Source organism: Mustela putorius, unplaced genomic scaffold, assembly GCF_011764305.1.
Source record: "Mustela putorius furo isolate JIRA1106 unplaced genomic scaffold, ASM1176430v1.1 tig00003834_pilon_pilon_pilon, whole genome shotgun sequence".
Taxonomy (NCBI): Eukaryota; Metazoa; Chordata; class Mammalia; order Carnivora; family Mustelidae; genus Mustela; species Mustela putorius.
The window spans coordinates 112,104,180-112,124,099 of NW_025421987.1; the positions used below are offsets into that span (position 1 = coordinate 112,104,180).

At 35.0% G+C, this 19,920-nt stretch overlaps 1 protein-coding gene across 1 annotated transcript; it reads right to left on the reverse strand.

Annotated features, from left to right (window-relative positions):
• Positions 1-253: 253 nt before the first annotated feature.
• DAZL (deleted in azoospermia like) lies at positions 254-18,791 on the reverse strand. The gene is made up of 11 exons (XM_004773535.3): positions 18,528-18,791; positions 11,548-11,694; positions 11,186-11,277; positions 10,378-10,429; positions 9,891-9,954; positions 9,661-9,800; positions 8,233-8,304; positions 7,439-7,489; positions 6,304-6,417; positions 5,120-5,218; positions 254-2,425 (listed from the first exon to the last, which is right to left on the reverse strand). The coding sequence occupies exons 1-11, from the start codon at positions 18,528-18,530 to the stop codon at positions 2,372-2,374; spliced, it is 888 nt and encodes a 295-aa protein (XP_004773592.1). The 5' UTR covers positions 18,531-18,791; the 3' UTR covers positions 254-2,371.
• Between the last annotated feature and the right edge of the window lie 1,129 nt (positions 18,792-19,920).

Sequence of the window (19,920 nt, forward strand, 5' to 3'; positions counted from 1 at the left end):
CCTATCATAGACAACTGCAATACTTCCAAATAAGGGTCACAGAGGTGAGGTCCAAAGTATGCAGTACACAAAATATTTATATAGAGAGTCCAAAATGAGAGGGACCTTGGTCATGAAACTATAGTTACATGTGACTTACCAGCATTCTCACTAGGCACCACTCTGTTAATTCATGGCACTGGAACCCATTAACCATTTCCAACTTCACCTACAAGGGATTATTTTCTCAGAAAAACCTATCTCTTAATTTCATAAGAGAGCAATAAAATGCAGTGTATCAAAATTTGCTTTCATAAAGTAACTCCATCAGATTAATAAATTGAACAATATTTACAACTTTTGAATTTTAAGAATCTAAACCTTTTCACATCACTACCCACCCAACTCCCCACTATCTCTTTAGCTGATATGACATGAATAAACAGGTTGAAATGATTTTGGGAAAAAAAAGTTTCTTTATTTCTGTTTATTCATTTATGCAAAAACAATTTCAACAATAGGAAATAGGAACATACTTATAAGTTTAAAATTAATTTTCCATTTTGAAAGGTTCAGGACTTTTTGTCTCTTATTTCTACCTTACTCTTTTAAATACTTCAGTCCAACAAAAAAAGCAGAAAAATAAAGTTTATTCTCTTACTTTTCTTAAGGTCACATTGGGATAATTAGAATTGGCTCTTTCAAATTTAGGTATCATTTAGAGTAACCTGGAAATTTAATCACAGAATGATATATCTAAGAATGTTATAGCACACCCCAAAAAAAAAGTACAGAGAATTTTTTAAAGGACAAATTTCAGGGCACTTTCAAATTCTGAGGCATAAGAAAGCCCTCTCAGGGATCCTTACGTTAAAAGACTCTTCCCTTCAGATTCAGAGTAAAAATTATTAGGGATTATAAGACAACAATGAAGACTGATATGGCCCACAGTAGTTGCCTTACGTTAGGGCTAAATAGAGTCTCCATGTTTTTAGTGAAGGGACCAATGAAAGAAAGGCCAGGAAGCCACTTTAAACTCATTTTCATGGCAGGTCAAATGATGCTGATCCAGTGTTTCCCTTAGAAAGGTTTTGTCCTGTTGCTACCTTTTCAAGGCTTAGCCCTCAAACTGTTCAAGTTGCTACTTCTCTTCTTTATATCATCTGTTCAAGGAGCAAACCTCCTGGAAGAATGGTGCTACAGACTGGAAAATCAAGACTGTAAGGGCAGCAAAGGGGCTCTAGTGCTCTAGCTGTCACAATTTACAACATCTAACAAAGAGACTAGCTAATCTAGAAATGATTGTTAGCTCTGTCCTAGTATATTCTAGAGATACACTTAAAACTTTAGTGGTTTTGAAACGCAACCACTTTGACTCTTTTAAACATATTTTACTTTAAAAAGGGAACTATAATAGGTTAACAGGCAAAAATAAAATATATTTGCTCTTTAACAAATAACTAATATTTCAATGTTTTTATAAAAACAATTCCTTTCAGATACTCTGATTAACCTTTTAAGTGACATAAAAAAAGTTTCAGCATTCTTTAATAGCAGTATTTTGCACAATTTAAGATACAGCCATTGAGTTTAGCATTTCAAGGGAAAAAGAAATTAAAGAAAAAAGGAGAATGGTAACTCACTGAGAAGCAGCTTATGTACCTAGTAAAGTTTTGTTTGTTTTGGATTTTTAAAAAAATTATGCCCAGAATTTTAGTTATCCTAATTAGCATCCCAATCAAATAAGATATCTATTTGTGGATTCTAGATAAAAAACAAGTACTTTGAACTAATAAACTTAAGACCCACTGATTGGACTGTTTGTTTAGACTCTCTTTTACTGGGTTTAGACAAGGAAGACTTCAATAAAGCTAACTATATATTGAGTTCCACTGATTAAAAATACAGTTTTAAAAACTCTGCTTTTGTGGTAAATTTCGAGACAAATCATAAATGTAAAGAACAATACTGTAAATATTGTACTGTTCACAAGTACTTGTTGGAGAAGTGAAATGCTTGAATTCAAACTATAAAAATTCTGACCTTTCAAAATAGGTTTTCTAATTTTTGGAAAATCAGCAATTGCTTTTAAACTCTTAAAATGTCAGTTTCAATTAAAAAAAATCCTTACAGATAAAGTTATTCCTTTCAGTCTCAATTATTTTTTACTTTCAACTATATATTGAACACAGAACCAGTTTCTAAATAAATATCTAATGAACAGTTTCAATGTAAAATAAAACTAGGCAATCTACCACAACTTATGTAAGAAAGTCTGAGTGTGAATTATAAAATTTCAGAATTAAACTTCTCTAATAGTGAAAACTTTCAGTCTCTTCTTAATAATCAAAACCAGCAACTTTCCACGAGACTAGAAAGTTAGCAGAGAGGATCAAACAGATTTAAGCACTGCTCGACTTCTTCTAAAGTGATGTACTCTTTTATCCTAGAAAAGACAGAAACAGTCCTTTTTTACTTCATTGGAAATTGTGTATTATCACTATGACCTAAGATAGTTGCAAAATACTTAAAGCATTTATTCTGGATTTTAAAAAAACTATCAATAACAAGAGAAAAATGATCCTTTCTGGGAAGCTTGATTGAACTTTAAGATAACAAGTATACCAATGACCTAGTTTTATTCAACAATTTAAAAAGAAATCTCAGTAAACTCAAACAGAGGACTTGGGAGTCAATGTCATTTTATTAAGATTCTTAATTAATGACTTGGCAGTGATGTCACCAAAGACAGCTGGTGGAAAACATACGTAATTTTTTAAAAGTACTGTTTTTACTAACAGAGTGTATCTGGTAGAAATCACAGCTTGAGTATAGCACTCCACTTCGAACTGAAATACTATGCTTTTTGGTTAAAAAAACAAAAATTTTGCTATATTTAAAGGCATACCCTTAACTTGTGATCAAGATATATCATTCTTCAGGAAATGAAGAGATAAATAAAAAATATACATAAAATTTCCTTTCACTTTATGTTGCCTGTGGATGTGCAAATATTAGGAGGTAAGGTCTTATAAAAAGGAATGGAGCTGAATGAACTAGTACTAACACAATGGTATTTTCTTTTCTCTAAGAGCTTAACTGTGCCCTTTTCCTAAGATTAAAGTCAGTTGTCATATAAAGAAGAGTGGCTTCTGGAAATTTTGCAATCTGTCAACAGGATAATATCCTATTTAGGTTAAAGCCCAAAAAAGTGGTCACAAACTCAAGTTATCTTCAGAGGTCAGGTAGGATGTGAAGATTTCCAGGTAGATGGAAAAGTATATACCTTGCCTTGATACATTCAAATTCAATTAAAACAACAATAACATTTAGCCAATCAAAAGAGGTCTAGATACCAGACAACTTTAGACTACCAACTTTTGACTCCTAGAGCAGAAGAACAGAAAACTGAAGATTCAAAGTAAGGTTTTTGCCTAATACCAGGTGAAAACTCAAGTTTAAAGAGTACTTTTTGCTTTGCAAACATATTTAAGTACTACCTATTTAACCTTCAGAACTTTGGGCAAGGTAGGCTGCCATACAACCCTAGTTCTTTCCTTTTAAATTATACTGTCTGTGTATAATGAAATAATAAGAGAACAAACATCAAAATTTTAAATCAATGTGTTTTACTTCCTATTGTGAAGATGACAATAACTTAATCCAGCTATGGCTCTGCTCTTCTTATTAAGAAGGAAGTCCTTAGTATATCCTTTAAAAAGGCTTAAAGTTTCACCCTATGCCCATTCATAGGCAGAAAAAAAGCTATTCTCCTTTCCTTGTTTTAAGACAGAAAACAATAGTTAAAAACTTCCCTTTGAATATAAAATGGTATAAGTCATTTTGGAGAAATTCTAGCAATTTCTCAAAAGGTTAAACATAGTTACTATTAGTCAGCAGTTTCATTCCCAGGTATATACCTAAGAGAAATAAAAGCATAGGTCCACAGAATAACTTGTCCATGAATGTTCACAGCATTTTTCATCAGAGAAAGTGGAAACAACCCAAGTTGTCTCTTAAGTAATAAATACACAAGGATGGTATATCCATAAATAAAAAGAGATGAAGTACACACTGTAACACTGATGAACCTTAAAAGCATTATGCTAAGTGAAGGAAGCCAGTCACAAAATGTCACATATTGCATTATTCTATTTATATGAAATGTCCAGAATAGGAAAATCTTTATTTTAAAAAAAAAAAAAAAAAGCAGGCTAGTGACTCCCTAGGGGTAGAGGACCTGGGGGGAAATAAAGAGTGACTGCTAATGGCTTAAGAGGGGATTAAAATATTCTAAAACTGATTGTGGTCATGATTGCACAATTTTGTGAATACATTAAAAAATGGAGTTGTTTTAAATGGGTTTACTGTATGGTAGTATACTGTATCTCAATAAACCTGTTATAAAAAAATACCTTTCTTTTGCACAATATTCCTCCCCCATTAGAGTGAACTGAAAGTCTACTGGCACCATTTTCCCCACAGCATTTGTTCCCTTTGTGTCTCTGTGTTACATTTTAGTAATTCTCTTAATATTTCACGCATTATTATTATCATTTGTTATGGTGATCTAGGGTCAGTGATTCTGACTCACTGAAAGCTCAGATGACAGCATTTTTTAAGCAATAAAGTATATTTTAATTAATATATATATACTTTTTTCTAGATATACTGCTATTGCACACTTCATAGACTACAGTACAGTGTGAACATAACTTTTATATGTACTGAGAAACAAAAAAATTCATTTGACTTACTTTATTGCATATTTAACCTATTGCACCAGTATGAAACTGAACCTGAGGTATCTCTGAGGTATGTTCTGCTTTATGCACCTAAAATTTCCTCTTTTTCCATTTGGTCAAGCCAATATTCTCTTTCAAACTCTCTTCTTTCACAACCTTTTCAATTATAAACTTCTGCTAAAGGTTTCTTCCCTAAGGACAAACTACACTAGATCAAGGTTTGAGCAGCATAAAATAGCCAGGTAAAACTCACTCACAGAGCTTTTTGGAGTTACAGTCAAATCCAAGAGTTCAATTAAATGCTCTTTGTAATCTCAAAACATATATCCCACAGAAAAAAAGATGCTTCATAGCTGACAGATATGCTTTTTATCCTGTATATTATTCTGTCATACCTTGAAGTAGTCGTCCTGAGTAACAAGAGAGTTTCTCAGTCTGTTCTCTGGGTTAAATAGACAAGATACCACAGTCTGTATGCTTCTGTCCACAGATTTCTGAAAAGAGAAGTATTTTCAATATTTTACTCGCTTTAACAAGCTTTTTAAAGAAAGTTGAACGAATACATGTGCTTCTTTCTGAAGAATTCTTATGTAATCTATAAAATACTATGTAATTCACAATATATTACATTTTCATGTAATTCATTACATGTCAATAAGTAACTTTTTATCAAATAAAATTTTTTAGAATCTTAAGAGTACTAGTTATAAAGCTCAATTTAGTAAAACCCTCAGATATTTGCTCAAGGCTCTTTAATTTTTCCTGATAAATAAGAAACAGTGAACTTCAACATTCCAAGAAAAAACATCCAGGATAAAACCGGATAATTTTAACTATTTATCACTCAAATCAAGGCATTTTTTTCTTTACTCTGTAGTTGAGTAGTTCTCAACAACTTCTTCCATTGAGAAACACAAGGATAAATTTCACAAAATCCAATGGGAAACCTTCAATATTATTATATACATTCCTATCACATCAACTACTTCCACATTCCCACCCACTCAAGAAAAACATAGGAGCACTGAAGAGCGCACTGCTAGTAGTTTGTTCTGATTAAAAAAGAAGCAACTCCACCTATTTCAGTATTTCAGTTATAACTAGTGACTCCACCACTCCTGAGAGCTGCTACCATATATAATATTATGGAGAGAATACAATAAATAATTATATATTACTATTCAGCTAAATAAATGTTTAAATGGGAAAAAAGGTAGGTATAATTCATACTAATCTCTCTTTTGAAGTGAGGATTCTTGAGGAAACCTACCTGTCTTCTGCATTCTACCAATTACATTAATAGTTATTTAAGTATGATCTTAAAAACAATGAAAATATAAGAGAGAAAAGGTCTACTCTTTCACAAACTATATGTAAACACTGAAAGCTTGGGGGTACCCAAAATTTCATCAAATTTTATAAAAACTGCCAAATTATTAGTCAATAACTTAAGCTCTGTAATTTTTGGCTTCCCTACTTAAATTTGAAAAAAGATGCTTACATCTCAAAGGGCCATTATTAAAACTTCAAAAAATAATTGTGAAAATATAAATATCAATAAACAAAATTATATGTTTGCCTTTTGTGGGCCATTTCCTGAGGATGGAGTAGCTTCATGAACAGAACATTCACTTTGCAAAACTTCAGCTCCTGGATCAACTTCATTACAGTGGTAGTTAACAGCAGTATAAGCCTAAATTATAATAAAAGTATAATTAAAGAGATGTACATTAGATACATTTCTAAACAATTTATTCTTCAAATTAGGTAAGCTTATATTTAGCATTTAAATGTGGGTTGTGTTGTAATTTTTGTATTATTTCAGAAACTTTAAATTGAATAGCTGAAAAGCACTAAAATAGTCTTATATTTGAAAAGTCTTCCAAGCTTCAACAAAATTAGATTAGAAGGGCTCTAAGAAAGACACTCCAACATGTAGTAATAGAATAAGAATTTACCAGTGCCTGAGAATTTTAACTCATGTTATATTATTCAAAGGTCCAATCCTGATAAAAGGTAAATCCGGGAAAAAAAGGAAAAAAAAAAAAAAAAAGGAAAGGCTCAATGTTTCAGAGCTAACAGCCTCTTTTATTTCTCATATAACAGTATTAACAGTGAAATATATGCTTTTCTTCAACAGATGTTTTTACGGGTAGAAAACTAGAGACAGTTTCAATACTAATTCTAAATTCTTTGAATTACAATTAGCATAGGTATTAATACTATCTTTCTTGGATTATATACAATTTAGCACCTGTTGTATGCAGAGCAGCCATTGTCTTAACCTAAGAACAATCTGAGAAACGAAAAGCACAGTTTCTTGCATGAAAGAATAAACTTGGCATTGACAAGAAATCAATAAAAAATACATGTGATACGGAATTAAAAATTATTATGCCCAGGCATATGTGAGATGGCAAAAGGCAAGGAAACATTTAACAGTTAAAATAAGAAAAGATTTTAAAATAAAGAAAAGAAAGGGGTGGCTGTGTGCCTCAGTCCATTAAGTGTCTGATTCTTGATTTTGGCTCAGGTCATGATCCCGGGGTTGTGAGACTGAGGCCCACATCTGGCTCTGTACTGGGTGTAGAGCCTGTTTAAATTTCTCTCTCCCTCTCCCTCTTCCCCTCCACTCTTTCTCCCTCTCCAAAAATAAATAAGCAAATAAATAATAAAAAATTAAAGAAAGTATATGTTTGGCTAATTCACCTTACCGGGGGTATAACATAACTCCTTTGTTCTCCAGCAGGCCACTGTGGTGGCATCTTAAAAAAAGAGAGAGAGAGAGAGAGAGAGAGAGGCAGTAACAGTTAGTTAGCCATTCCTATAAATTTTCATGAATGTGAAAGACAATGTTGAAATATTTATCAAGCTGGATTCTTGAACTTGTAGTAACAGAAACATAATGGAAGAAAAATGTACTTTATGTTTCTAATACCTGAGGGTTTGTTACTTTCATATATAAACTCTAAGTTTTTCTCAATTTTCTGTGTTGGCTTTCAGAAAAAAATAAAAAATAATAGCTTTGAATTTATGACCATAGATAATGGTCATGGGTCACAGATATGGCCATATCTATGATAGAAATTCAGAGACCTACTCCCTTGTAGTAGTCAGCTAAAATAAACACTACCAAATATAATTGGAATCCAAAGCTCTAAGAATTGAGTAATCATTTTATTTTGACCAATCCCACTAGAAGAAATTGTAAAAATCAGTCAGGACATTTCAGCTATTTGACAACAAGGATGAAGAATGTATGCTGAAATACAGAAGAGGACAGCAAATATTCTAAGACAATACAAGACAAAACTTTGTGCTAATAAGTATATTCCTGTTAAAATACATTCCATGTTTTCTAAATAACTAGAGGTCCTAATCCTAGACTTATTCTAACTTTTTACCTTATGTTAAGCATACTCAACTAAACAAACTATTACAAAAATTTATATGAATAAAGGCCTCAATAGTATTCCCAAGTAAATCATGTTGTTCCCTCTTAAATTACCTGATAATTATATACAGGCAGCTGATATCCAGTGATGACCTGAACAGGTGAACTTGGATAAGGAGGATAGGCCTGAGAATAAAGTTTATAGAAAAACTGCATTAACGAACAAAATTCTTAAAAATTAAAAAGAAGTATTATTCCCAATACAACCCAAGTATGAAAACAAATCTATACACAAATGCAGAATTCTATTGGAGTGATTGGCTTCATGAAGAAAAATTCTTTGTCAAATGTTAAGTCTTTTGGTTCGGGAGGAGGAAGAGATAACTGAGGTAAGTGACTTACTTTACCCATTTATCTTTATCTTACTTGTATATTTGCCTCCACTAAGAAGTGTCTTCCGTACACTGATGATAAAGTTCTATTAGAATAGACTTCCATGTTAAAGTTATATTAATACACCTGTTATTTCTTTGTTAAAACATTTTCAGGAAATTTTGTATTCCTTTTGGGTAATGTGTAGCCAATGTGTAGTCCTCCTACATACTCAGTGGCTCTATATTTCATTTCTAAAAGGTAAAGGCCATATTTAACCTAAAACTGAAGGGGAAAAAAACCCTAATAGAATGTCTTACACCCTTCAATATTTACTGATTGAAATCGTCTACGTAATACATACATGAATAGACCCAAGTAAATAATACTTCACAGTAAGTGTTAGGAACAAGTAGGGGTTTTCTTCTAACCATGTTTAGAGCCAGAAAAATAACGAATATATAACCTACATTTCAGATAGGTGGAAAATGTAAACTAATGAGAGACACTACAGAACTACTTCACTACCATTTCTCTTTTCCTGGAAATAAAAGTTTTTTTAAACTGAAGAAATAAAAAAAAAATCATTGTTACTCACCATCAATAGGAGATAATAAGTATTCCAAAGCCCATTACAAATATTAAAGAGACCAGGACCAAACAAATTATATACCAGAAACACACAGAATCTACAAATATAGTTGTCTTTAGAAACTTTTCCCCATTCTAGATCCAGTACATATCCAGAAGCCAGGAATCTGTATGAGAAGGCATCTGAAAATCACTGCAAATAAAGAATAACTAGAACTGCCAAACATGTAAGAAAAGCTGCCTTCAAATATTTTAGGAGTTACCGCATGGCAGGGAAAAACAGATGAGTATGTTTTTGTAGCTACAGAGTTCAGTTCTAAGATAAAGGTTTACAAACTATATAGCAGAAGATTTTCGCTTGGTATAAGAAACAAAATTAAGAACAAAAGATTTCTAACAAAAGTAACAGATTTCCTTCCCATCACTCAAAGTATTCAGAGAGTAATATCACCTATTAAGGGAATTCCACCATTTCTCATTTCAGAGAGTAAAATGTGAGACTGGCTTATTTTTAAGGTGGCCCCATCAATAAAAATCTCCAAAACCATTAAAAAATAAAGGAAGAAGAATAATTCTTACCTGAACATACTGAGTAATAGGATTCATCATGGTTGGAGGCTGCATATAAGTTTCAGTGTTTGGATTACTCCATACACTCTGAAACTGTGGTGGAGGAGGAGGATTAAAAACCAAAGGACGAGGCTGCACATGATAAGCACCTTTTTAAAGAATAAAATGAAAATAAAGTCCACTTTTAGTTTTCTGAAAAGTTATACATGTCAAAAAGAATAACTCTCCTCTTTACTTACATAAATTTTGTTTCCTGATTGCAGGTCCCAGTTTCAGCTTTTTACCATGGAAATTTATCTGTGACTGAAAATAAACAACGAAACTAAAATCAATTTTCAAAGTCTACTTTCGAGACTTTGGTAAACACCCCAGGTCTTCTAAAATCTATATCCTCAGAGAAGATCAATAGTAACAACATACTCAATCAAAATTTATCAGCATGAAGCTATCTTAACATCTCACCACTCAAGTGTTGAAAAGAGTCTTGGAATTTGATCAAAAAATTTTACACTCTGTCTGAAACCTTTCCTGTCTCTAGTTCATGAAGCCAGATGCCCAATTACAAATAAAAAGGGCTGACAAGTTACATAAGATTACTCGAGGTTTGGATTTCAAACAGGAAGTTATTTCTATATTTTATACAAGGCTATATATATTCAGGACTCAAACAACACTAAGCATTGCATCCTTAAGCTACTTAAGAGAGTTTGCCATAAGATTACTTACTTCTACTATCTTCTGCACATCCACATCATTATAAAATGAAACAAATCCATAGCTAAAAACACAGATAAATAATGTGTAAAAATCACCAGCATAATATTATAAAACTTCTAATATTCCATGAAATGATTGAAAGAAATGATAATGATAAAAAATGAAGAATGTACTGAAATAAATATTTGTTAGATGTACATGATCAATCCTCTATTAATATTACTGTTTTTTGTTTTCTTCCCCAATCTATGTCAGAATGTGTAAAGATTAATGTAGTGTAGAACATCATTTGTTAACAGAAAATTCCTATCTACGAACCTGAATTTATTATCTAAGGCAAGATGGTTAAAATTTAAAATACTGTTTAATACATGAAGAAAATAACTCTTTGTGGGGCACCTGGGTGGCTCAGTGGGTTAAAGCCTCTGCCTTTGGCTGAGGTCATGATCCCAGGGTCCTGGAATCGAGCCCTGCAATGGACTCTTTGCTCAGCAGGGAGCCTGCTTCCTCCTCCCTCTTCTGCCTGCCTCTCTGCCTACTTGTGATCTCTGTCAAATAAATAAATAAAAATCTTTAAAAAAAGAGAGAGAAAAGAAAATAACTTTTGGATAAAACTGATTAATCCACTTAAATAAATGATGGAAAATATTTACATATAAACACTGCAAAAATGACAAATAGAAGAGCTGACAACAAACTTACCCTTTATATGAAAGAAAGGAACAAAGCAACAGATTTATACAAGTGTAAGAAAACAAATTTTGAATTTTTCTAGGTTAGTTATTTTTTATTTTCACAGTGAACATGTTGTACTTACCCTTTGGACACACCAGTTCGATCCGTGATTATCTTCACTTCTTTTACTGAACCATATCTAGCAAAGAAACTTCTAATTTCGGTTTCATCCATCTATAGAGAAGAATTTGACTTCAAGAGTAAAAACTCAACATTCAAAGTTTTTAAGTATACTATAAAGAAGATTTGAAGATGTGGAAATATCTCCCCCAAGTATCCCCAAACCACCTGCAGATCTTTGTCAATGATAGTTTTAGTCTCTATACGTTAAACATAAACCTAATTCCAAACCTGAATGAAATTCCAAAAAACCTTATGTTTATAACAGAACCCCAACCTCCTTATTCACTAATTTTTTTTTTAAATAAATGAAATATACAATACCCTAACATCAATTCCACCAACAAAAACGGTGTTGGGCATGATTTTGCCTTCTGGTAAAACATAGCCTTGGCTGGTTGTAGCTGATGAGGACTGAGTGCTGGCCTCTCTGGAGATGGTTGAGTTTGGAGTCTCAGGATTTGCAGCAGACTGTAATTTGGAAAGTAGATATCATCACTAGACATTCAGGCAAAAACCATATATATGAAATAAAATCTTTGTATTTAAAATACAAAATATTTTCATAAAAATTACTTTCACAGTAAATTGGCCAGCAATACAGCTCAGTTTAGGTTTAGGATTAAAAATAATCAGACTAGGGGCACCTGTGTTGTTTCATCAGTTAAGATTATGATTCACAGTCAGGAGATCCAACCCCATGTCGGCTCCTTGCTGGGTGTGAAGTCTGCTTAAGATTCTCTCTCCCTCTCCTTCTCCGGAACCTCACCCCTCTCTAAAACTAAACTGAAGTAAACTAAACTAAATTAGCATAAAACTTTTAACAAAAGAATAAAACCAGTGTTACTCATCATCTCTTACATAGCGTAGAAAACTGACTTTATACTGAGTTTGTGAACTGGAAAGTTCAGATTTGTAAAAATAGCTCTTAAAGTCATCCTGTTGTATGCCAGTAAACAAACTTTCCCTTTACTAAGTGCCTTATTAAAAAACATGGGAAATCTTTGAAAAATATAAATGAACCTTTCAAAAATACACATCAAAGATTTAAACTGATTTGTTTTCCCTCCTCTTTCTAGTCACCAAAATAAACATGGATTTTATAATTAACTACTCGATGTGTTAGCATGCATTTACTTTAGAAATGAAAACATTATTTACTCACATATCTTAACTCCTGCTGAAAAAGGCTTACAATCTTTTCCTCTAGTACTAGGGTTTTCAAAGCATCTTTTGAAATAATATTTTTCTTCTTCGATAACACCAAGTAAGTCCCACTGATAATTCTAATTTTCACAGTGGGCTAATAGAAAATACTATCTTTGATAGTATCTTTGATACTATCTTTATTTTCAGTTAAAGAGACCCACACATGAAACTCATTATTTTTCTGGATTCTAATTCAGACCTCTATCTTTAGTCCTTCCATACTAATATTAACATAAATTTTTCTGAAGCAAAACTTACTGGTAATATATATGTTGGAAAAGTAATATAGCATAATAAAAGAAAAATGGATTTAGTCAGGGGAATCAAGGTTCATTTGCCTTACTTAGTTAGAAGCCACTTATTTGGCAGCTGTTTATAACTGGGAAAACTGCTTTGAGACTGAAGATTAACATCTGCAAATCTGTTTTGTAAAGTATAATGTGGCATGCCAATATAAATTAGTGTCCTGTTATTTGAATTTATTTTCAAAAGGATAAAAAGTTTCTTTCCTAGTTTTACTATTTACTTATTTTGTGATGTTTTATTAATTAACAACTAATTTCAACTGGAACTTAAGGAACTAGTTTATGGTATATCCACTTATTTGGAGTTCATTTATGAAGTGCCTATTGATTTTAAAAGGGAAATACAAAAGACTACAAAAGAGAGAAACCTATTATATTTCCTCTTATGGAGAAAAATAAGGTTAAAAAAGCAATGGATACATATTTTTTAAAAGGGGAGCACAGTGATTTTTAGAGAAATTAGTAACAATACTAGAGTATTTTTTGAATTAGAATTCTTGAAGTTACTGATAAATTTAAGATTCTACAAATTGTTGTACTATTTAGAGATGAAATCTGAGCTGTCCCATCACCAAATATGTTTGCATTTTTCTCTATTAATCTGTGCACATACAATTACCCTTGAAAACATGGATTTGAACTGTCCAGGTCATTTATTCACAGATTAAAAAACAAAACAATACAGTACGGTACTGTAAATCCATTTTTCTCTTCCTTATAATTTTCTAAATACTTTTTCTCTAGCTTATTTTATTGTAAAATTATAGTATATAATCCATATAACTTGCAAATTGTGTTTATCAATGGTTTGTGTTACCAGTAAGGCTTCCAATCAACAGTAGGCTACTAGTAATTAAGTTTTGGAGTCAAAATTTACATGCCAACTTTTGAGTTTGTGTGGAGGGAAGGTGAGTCAGCATTCCTAAACCCTGTATTATTCAAGAGTCAACTATAGGGGTGCCTGGGTGGCTCAGTGGGTTAAAGCCTCTGCCTTTGGCTCAGGTCATGATCCCAGGGTCCTGGGATCAAGCCCTACATCAAGCTCTCTGCTCAGCAGGGAGCCTGCTTCCTCCTCTCTCTGCCTGCCTCTTTGCCTACTTGTGATCTCTATCAGATAAATAAAAATCTTAAAAAAAAAAAAAAAAGTCAACTGTACTTACTTTTATGTGTTTCTATTTGGGTACTTCCTAATTCTTTCCTGTAACTCTACTATAGTAATAGTTCATGACAATGTAGTAGTATAAAAACCTGTTGCTAAAGTTTTTTCATTTTTTGTTTTTAGTTTTTTCTATGTGGGACTGTATTACATAAGCCACATATCTTGAACTATTGAAACTTAACTAGATTTCCCTTCACTATAAACAAATTACCAATCCTTTTCAGTTAGCTCCTTTGGAAGTCAAAACAAATAAAACAGTGGTCTGAAATTCTTATAGACTTTATTTTCTCCTCAATTTCCCCTTCATCTGTGGATGAACTTTGGATAGCTTTCTATTTGACAAACTGTTTAGTATTATCTATCCATGAACGACAATGGATTAATGTATTTTAATTTGGAGGTATATAGTATCAGGCCAGAAATCTGTGCCAGATTATGAACAGTTATGATACTGTATTATTTCTCAACTAGGGGAGATTTTGTGGTCCAGGGACATTTTTGATTGTTACAGCTAAGGGGTACTCCTTATATCTGGTGGTAGAGGCCAAGAATACAGTATAATCATCCTATAATGCAAAATCAGCTTCCCACAGCAAGATATTACCTGTCCCAAAATGTGAATAGAGTCATGGTTGAGAAACTCTGTGATAGTGTGTACAGAATTGAAAAGCAAAGTTCTGATTCTCATATTCTATTTATAGAAGTAAAATGGATATTTGACACACTAAACAATAATTTTGGGGGGAAGTCCATTGCATATTATAGGAAGTTTGGTTTGGGATTGCTTTATTCAAATTCAGTTTGGTTAATTGAGAAATTAAGTGTAATATTCATCAAATCATTTTACTAGTGTCTTAACATCTTAAGGCACTAGCCTGTCTTAGTCCTCAGCCAGCAGGGGGCACTCAAAGCTAACAAAGTAAGCAAAGTATTCCGTTTTTACCAAGACTGATTTTTAAGGGATTTTTAAACTTTTACTGTGTGTTTATTTACACATAATTATAATTTATACATATGATTAATATACATTTTATATATACAACATTCACAACCAATAACCAACTTTTAATACTTTTAAACTATTGCTAAAAACACTCCACAAATAAATGCTTAGGCTAAAGCAAAAAGTTTGGTGTTAAAAGTATTCACCTTAACCATCAATAGTATACAGAAAATAAATTTAAAGCAAATTTAACATAATAAGTAATTATTTTTCTTAATTATACATTCAAGTGAGTTGGTGGGTTTTGAGATGAGTAAGGTTAGGAAATTAAATAGGGCGGAACTTGGAGGCCATCATATACACAATACTCATCACTGCTATTTATAGTAATATATTCACTGTTCTACCTGGATAACAAAATGACAAAATTAACTAAAAGCCGGAAAAAAGCTGTATCATTACTAAAGCTCCTGGGCTGTCAGCTAACATTATTTCATTCAACTATTATATCTACATGCAAGCAAACTGAAATCTAAAACTGACTACAAAAAAGGTCCAATTTGTAGTCATCAAAATTCTATCCATAAAAGTAGCAGCTAATAAAGAGAAAAGCTAAAAGGAAATAGGAAATGAAAATCAGAATTAGACCTCCTAAGTAAATCCAAGAGTGGACTCTTGGGGGCAGGGCAGGGGGGGAGAATCCAAACAATAAATCAAACTAGCAAGAAAATGGGCAAGAAAGCATAAATATAAATTTTTCTTGAAAAAGGTGCTATGACCACAGATTTTAAGATAATGCTATGTAAAAACTTCTGGAAGTAAATTTGGAAATCATGATGAAATAGTCAACTTGCTAGAAAAATGTGAATTTTAAAAAACAATCTAAAGAAAGGAAAGAATACTTGATTCTTAGGCTCAGTTTCACTGGGAGTTTTTTCAAACTGTAAAGAAACTGATTTTTTGTGCATGTGCAGGGCACAAGACAGAAACAATGGTAGACAGAAGACAGAGGGTAGGAGAAAGAAAATTCAAGGGTACCTAGTTGGTAGAGTGTCTGACCCTTGATCTCAAGGTTGTGAGTTTCAGCTCCTTGGGTACAGAGATCACTTAAATAAACAAACTTTAAAAAATATCAGTCACTTTAACTGAAAAAAAAAATTCCAGAGAAAAGACAGGAAAAGAGAATTACTCAAACCATTTTACAAAACTAACACCTCAATAACAAAACCTTATCAAAATGGTCCACCTTAATCTCTAATATTGAAAATTCAAGGATGGTTCATTCTTAGGAAAGCTACTACCGTAACTCACCAATGAAAAAGCATTTTAAAAACTACAGCATTCAGGGGTGCCTGGGTGGCTCAGTGGGTTAAGCCGCTCAGGTCATGATCTCAGGGTCCTAGGATCGAGTCCCATATCAGGCTCTCTGCTCAGCAGGGAGCCTGCTTCCCTCTCTCTATCTGCCTGCCTCTCCATCTACTTGTGATCTCTCTCTGTCAAATAAATAAATAAAATCTTTAAAAAAAAATACAGCATTCATTTTTAAATTTTTTTTTCATTTTTTAATTTTTAAAACCTAAATAAAAGGGAAGAATCTTCTGTTGATGTAATTTTAAGCTAACATGGGGCTTAAAATGAATCTGCCACTTCCAGTATAAGTAGGAAATAAAGGCAACTCTGTACCACCACTGTAAATTACAAAGAATTTGTAAGAGTTCTTAAAAATCCTTTAAAAAAGATAAACATCCAAATAGAAAGGTGTGTTAAGAATTTATGAGAAAGAAATTTTGAAAACTAATGACTTCAACTTAATGATCAAAAAGAAAAAAAACTCATTAAAACATATTTTCCAGCTATTGGTTTGGCAATTCAAAAACTATAACAACTCTCATTGGAAAGAGTGTGGAGAAGAGATCACTCTACATACTCTCTACATACTGGGACCTGGTTCCATTAAGAGTAACTTGGAAGGATATACCATAATTTAAAATTGTTTTAAAATGGGCATCAACCTTTCACCCAGTTGTTTCCACTCCTGGCAATTAATTTCAAGGAACTAATGCAATAGGCATGCCAAAACATTTGCACAAATATACTTACGACAGTATTGTTTTTTAAACAGAAAAAGTATTCATTATAAGGGAATTTGATAAAAATAAATGATATAATCTTACAGTCTTAACATTACATATTTAAAATCATTTTATCTTTGAAATAAGGTCCATTATATTAGGTGAAGGAGAGAGGATATAAAATAACAGTATTATGTGACATGGTCCAAATTCTATAAATTAAAGTTCACCTATCTAAATGCAATACATGCATAAAAACAATCTGGAAGGGTATTCATACAGCAAAAACTTGACTAGTGGTTAGAGGTGTTGGGACAATATTTTCTTACACTAATTACTTTCAAATGAGTTAATATGCTACTGTTATAATCAGGGGGAAAAAAACCCAGCTATTAGCATCTCCCCCTTTTCCTCTAAAAATATAGTGAAAAAAAATACTGGAAGTTTTTTTATAGTAACTCAGTGGTTATTAAGTAATTAGTAACATGGATAACGACGTAACATAAATAATCACTACAGAATAATACGTATAATTATACATTTTCATTTTAGTACTTCTATATAGGAATATAAACTACATAAATTTCCTCCCTTTAGCTCGAAAATTGGAGACTAACGATCATACTATAAATCCACACAGTATATAATACATCTGTGAGGTAAGGTTGGTTAAAAGTGTAGCATCTTGTGGTGAATCAACTCTACATTTACCCAAACTCAACATAAACGTACACCCCAAAGAGGTAGTACTACCGTAGGTACGTTATGTCGAAATTCTTGGTTTATCCGGAGAGAAAAAGGGTCCCTCCTAAGCACAAAACTTGTCAACTGCTCAGGGCCGCGGTCCGGGAGGAGCACAGGCGGGCCCGACCTCGTGCGCAGATGATGGCGTCGGCGAGTTTGCCGTCCCTAGTGGCCGCACGAGGGAGCCCCCAGCGCCAAGCCAGGAATGAGGGGTCGCCACGGAGGCTCTCCAGTCCCACCCGCCGCCGGATTCCCGCAGGAGCGCACCGCTCCCAACATGCCCACCCATCCCACCCCCACCCTACCCACCCGCCAGAAAGGAACCCTTAGTGGAGGAAACTCCAGCCCTCCGAGTCAAAAGGCGACGCCCTCAGAGAGTCGGTGGCAGCGGGCGTTCGGTAGGCAGCAGCCTGACGCCATCTCGCGGACGACGCGCTGCCTACCCCCCACAGGGTAAGCGCGGGAAGGGAGGCCTGCAGGGTGGGGGTGGGGCGGCGCGCGGTGCCCCCCTCCCCCCACCGAGTCCCAGAGGCCCACTCCAAGGGCCCCCCTCACAACCCAGCCCGCCACGGCTGGAGGCAGGCAGGGCGGCGTGAAGGCCGCCACCCGGCACGTGGTCGGCAGGCAGCGGGTGGGACAGCGAGCCCTCAGGGCCTCCACCCACTGCCACACCCGCTGGCATGCCGCCCCTCCTCCACCCCTCTGCGCTGCCTCGACCTCCTCTCTCAGGCCTTGTCTGTGGTGCACCCAGGAAGGGAAGGGGGTGACCCCGCTTTCAGCCCCGCTCTGGCACAGCGCTAGAAAGGCTGAGTTTCCACCACCCGGGAGGACCCAACCCGGCGTGGGCCCTTTAGGCCTTCTCCTCAGCTCACCATGATGGCGGCAGCTAGCAGTTCCCTCTGGTGAGGCTCGAGGAGGAGCGGAGGCGGCGCTTCTGGCACCACTCGTGGGGCTGCTGTGGGGTCTTCTCGTGGCACTGCCCGGCTTTGACTGGGCAAAGGGATAAAAGAGGACTGAGGAAAATCAAAGGCGAGCGGTGAGGCCGAGGAGCCCTAAGAGCTGAGTGGCGAGGCTGAGGGGCGCTGGCGAACTGAGGCGTGGCCTGCGAGGCTCCCGGAGGTGGCTCCTGCGCCTGGTACGGGGCTCGTGGTAGATGCCTCAGCCAATGGGTGGCAGCCCCCCGCCCCCTTTGGGGGGGTTTAGGGGGGATGCCGGCTCCCCGATCGGGGGTGTGCAGGGGGTGCGCGCGGGCCGGCTCTCCGCAGCCAGGAAGTACCGACGTGAGACAGACCGATAGACCTTCCCTCGCCGCCCCCCCCCCGACACAGGTGTCACCCTGAAAATGCCTTTGAGGCGCACTTGAAATGAATATACATCTTTAAATATATGTTAAAATTAACAATTTTTTGATGCGCGTCTAGGCTCTAATTTCAAAATGGCGCCCTGAATGCGTAGGATTAGCCGGATCACGATTACCCTATCATCACCCCCCAAAATCAGTTAAATGCCTACAGAAAAAGAAAATAGAACCAAGCTTATAAAAACATGGAAGGAGACCCCCAAAGTCCACAAACTTGGGCGCTTTTCTGCCAAGTTTGAAGTAGATGGAGTTGGATTGAAAAACAGGGCAGGCCTATTTGGTTGGTGTTCAGGGCGTTCACCAGTTCCAAGAAATGTTCTGATTGTATTGAGCGACTACAGCCAGGTACCACAGATGCAGCATTCCAGAAAACAGGCGAACATTTCTAACCTCAGGGAGTTTTAAATTGTAAAGGCGAAAGTTTATTTTCTAGGCCTTACAGGAAGAAACTAGGCCTGCTTAAAGAATTCTAGAACATTCTCAGGGTCTGAGAAACAAGGCCTAGAGCAAGGGTGAGCTGTAGGGCAGTTGGTGGAGCAAATAACACACATTTGGGAACCACACCAGCATTCTTTACTCACAGGATAGCCAGCTATGACTTTAATCTTCAAACTTTACTTTTGTACTGATGAAAAGCATAAAAATGTCACTTGGTGAGCTGGAATAGTGGTGGACTTCTGTAACCTGAAAACTTTCTCACTACCAACACCTAGCATTACTGAATAAAATAATAACAGCCTTATTTTAAATAGTTAGCCAAACCCATAAGAAATGAAGGGAAATATGAATATGCCAGAAATTGAAACTGAATACGATAGTAGTTACTTCTTATACTGATTATTCTCTAGCCCTAGGTATGGGGACTGGGGTGTAAAATGCCAACAAAACTTCTTGGTTTTTGCCCT

What these genes read in the sequence shown, in the direction of transcription:
- DAZL (XM_004773535.3), bottom strand. An exon ending in CGAACTGGTGTGTCCAAAGG is followed by an intron (nt 10,430 to 11,185) that starts GTAAGTACAACA and finishes CTGTGTTTTTAG; the next exon opens with CTATGGATTTGTTTCATTTT. An exon ending in GGAGTTATGTTATACCCCCG is followed by an intron (nt 6,418 to 7,438) that starts GTAAGGTGAATT and finishes ATTATAATTTAG; the next exon opens with GCTTATACTGCTGTTAACTA.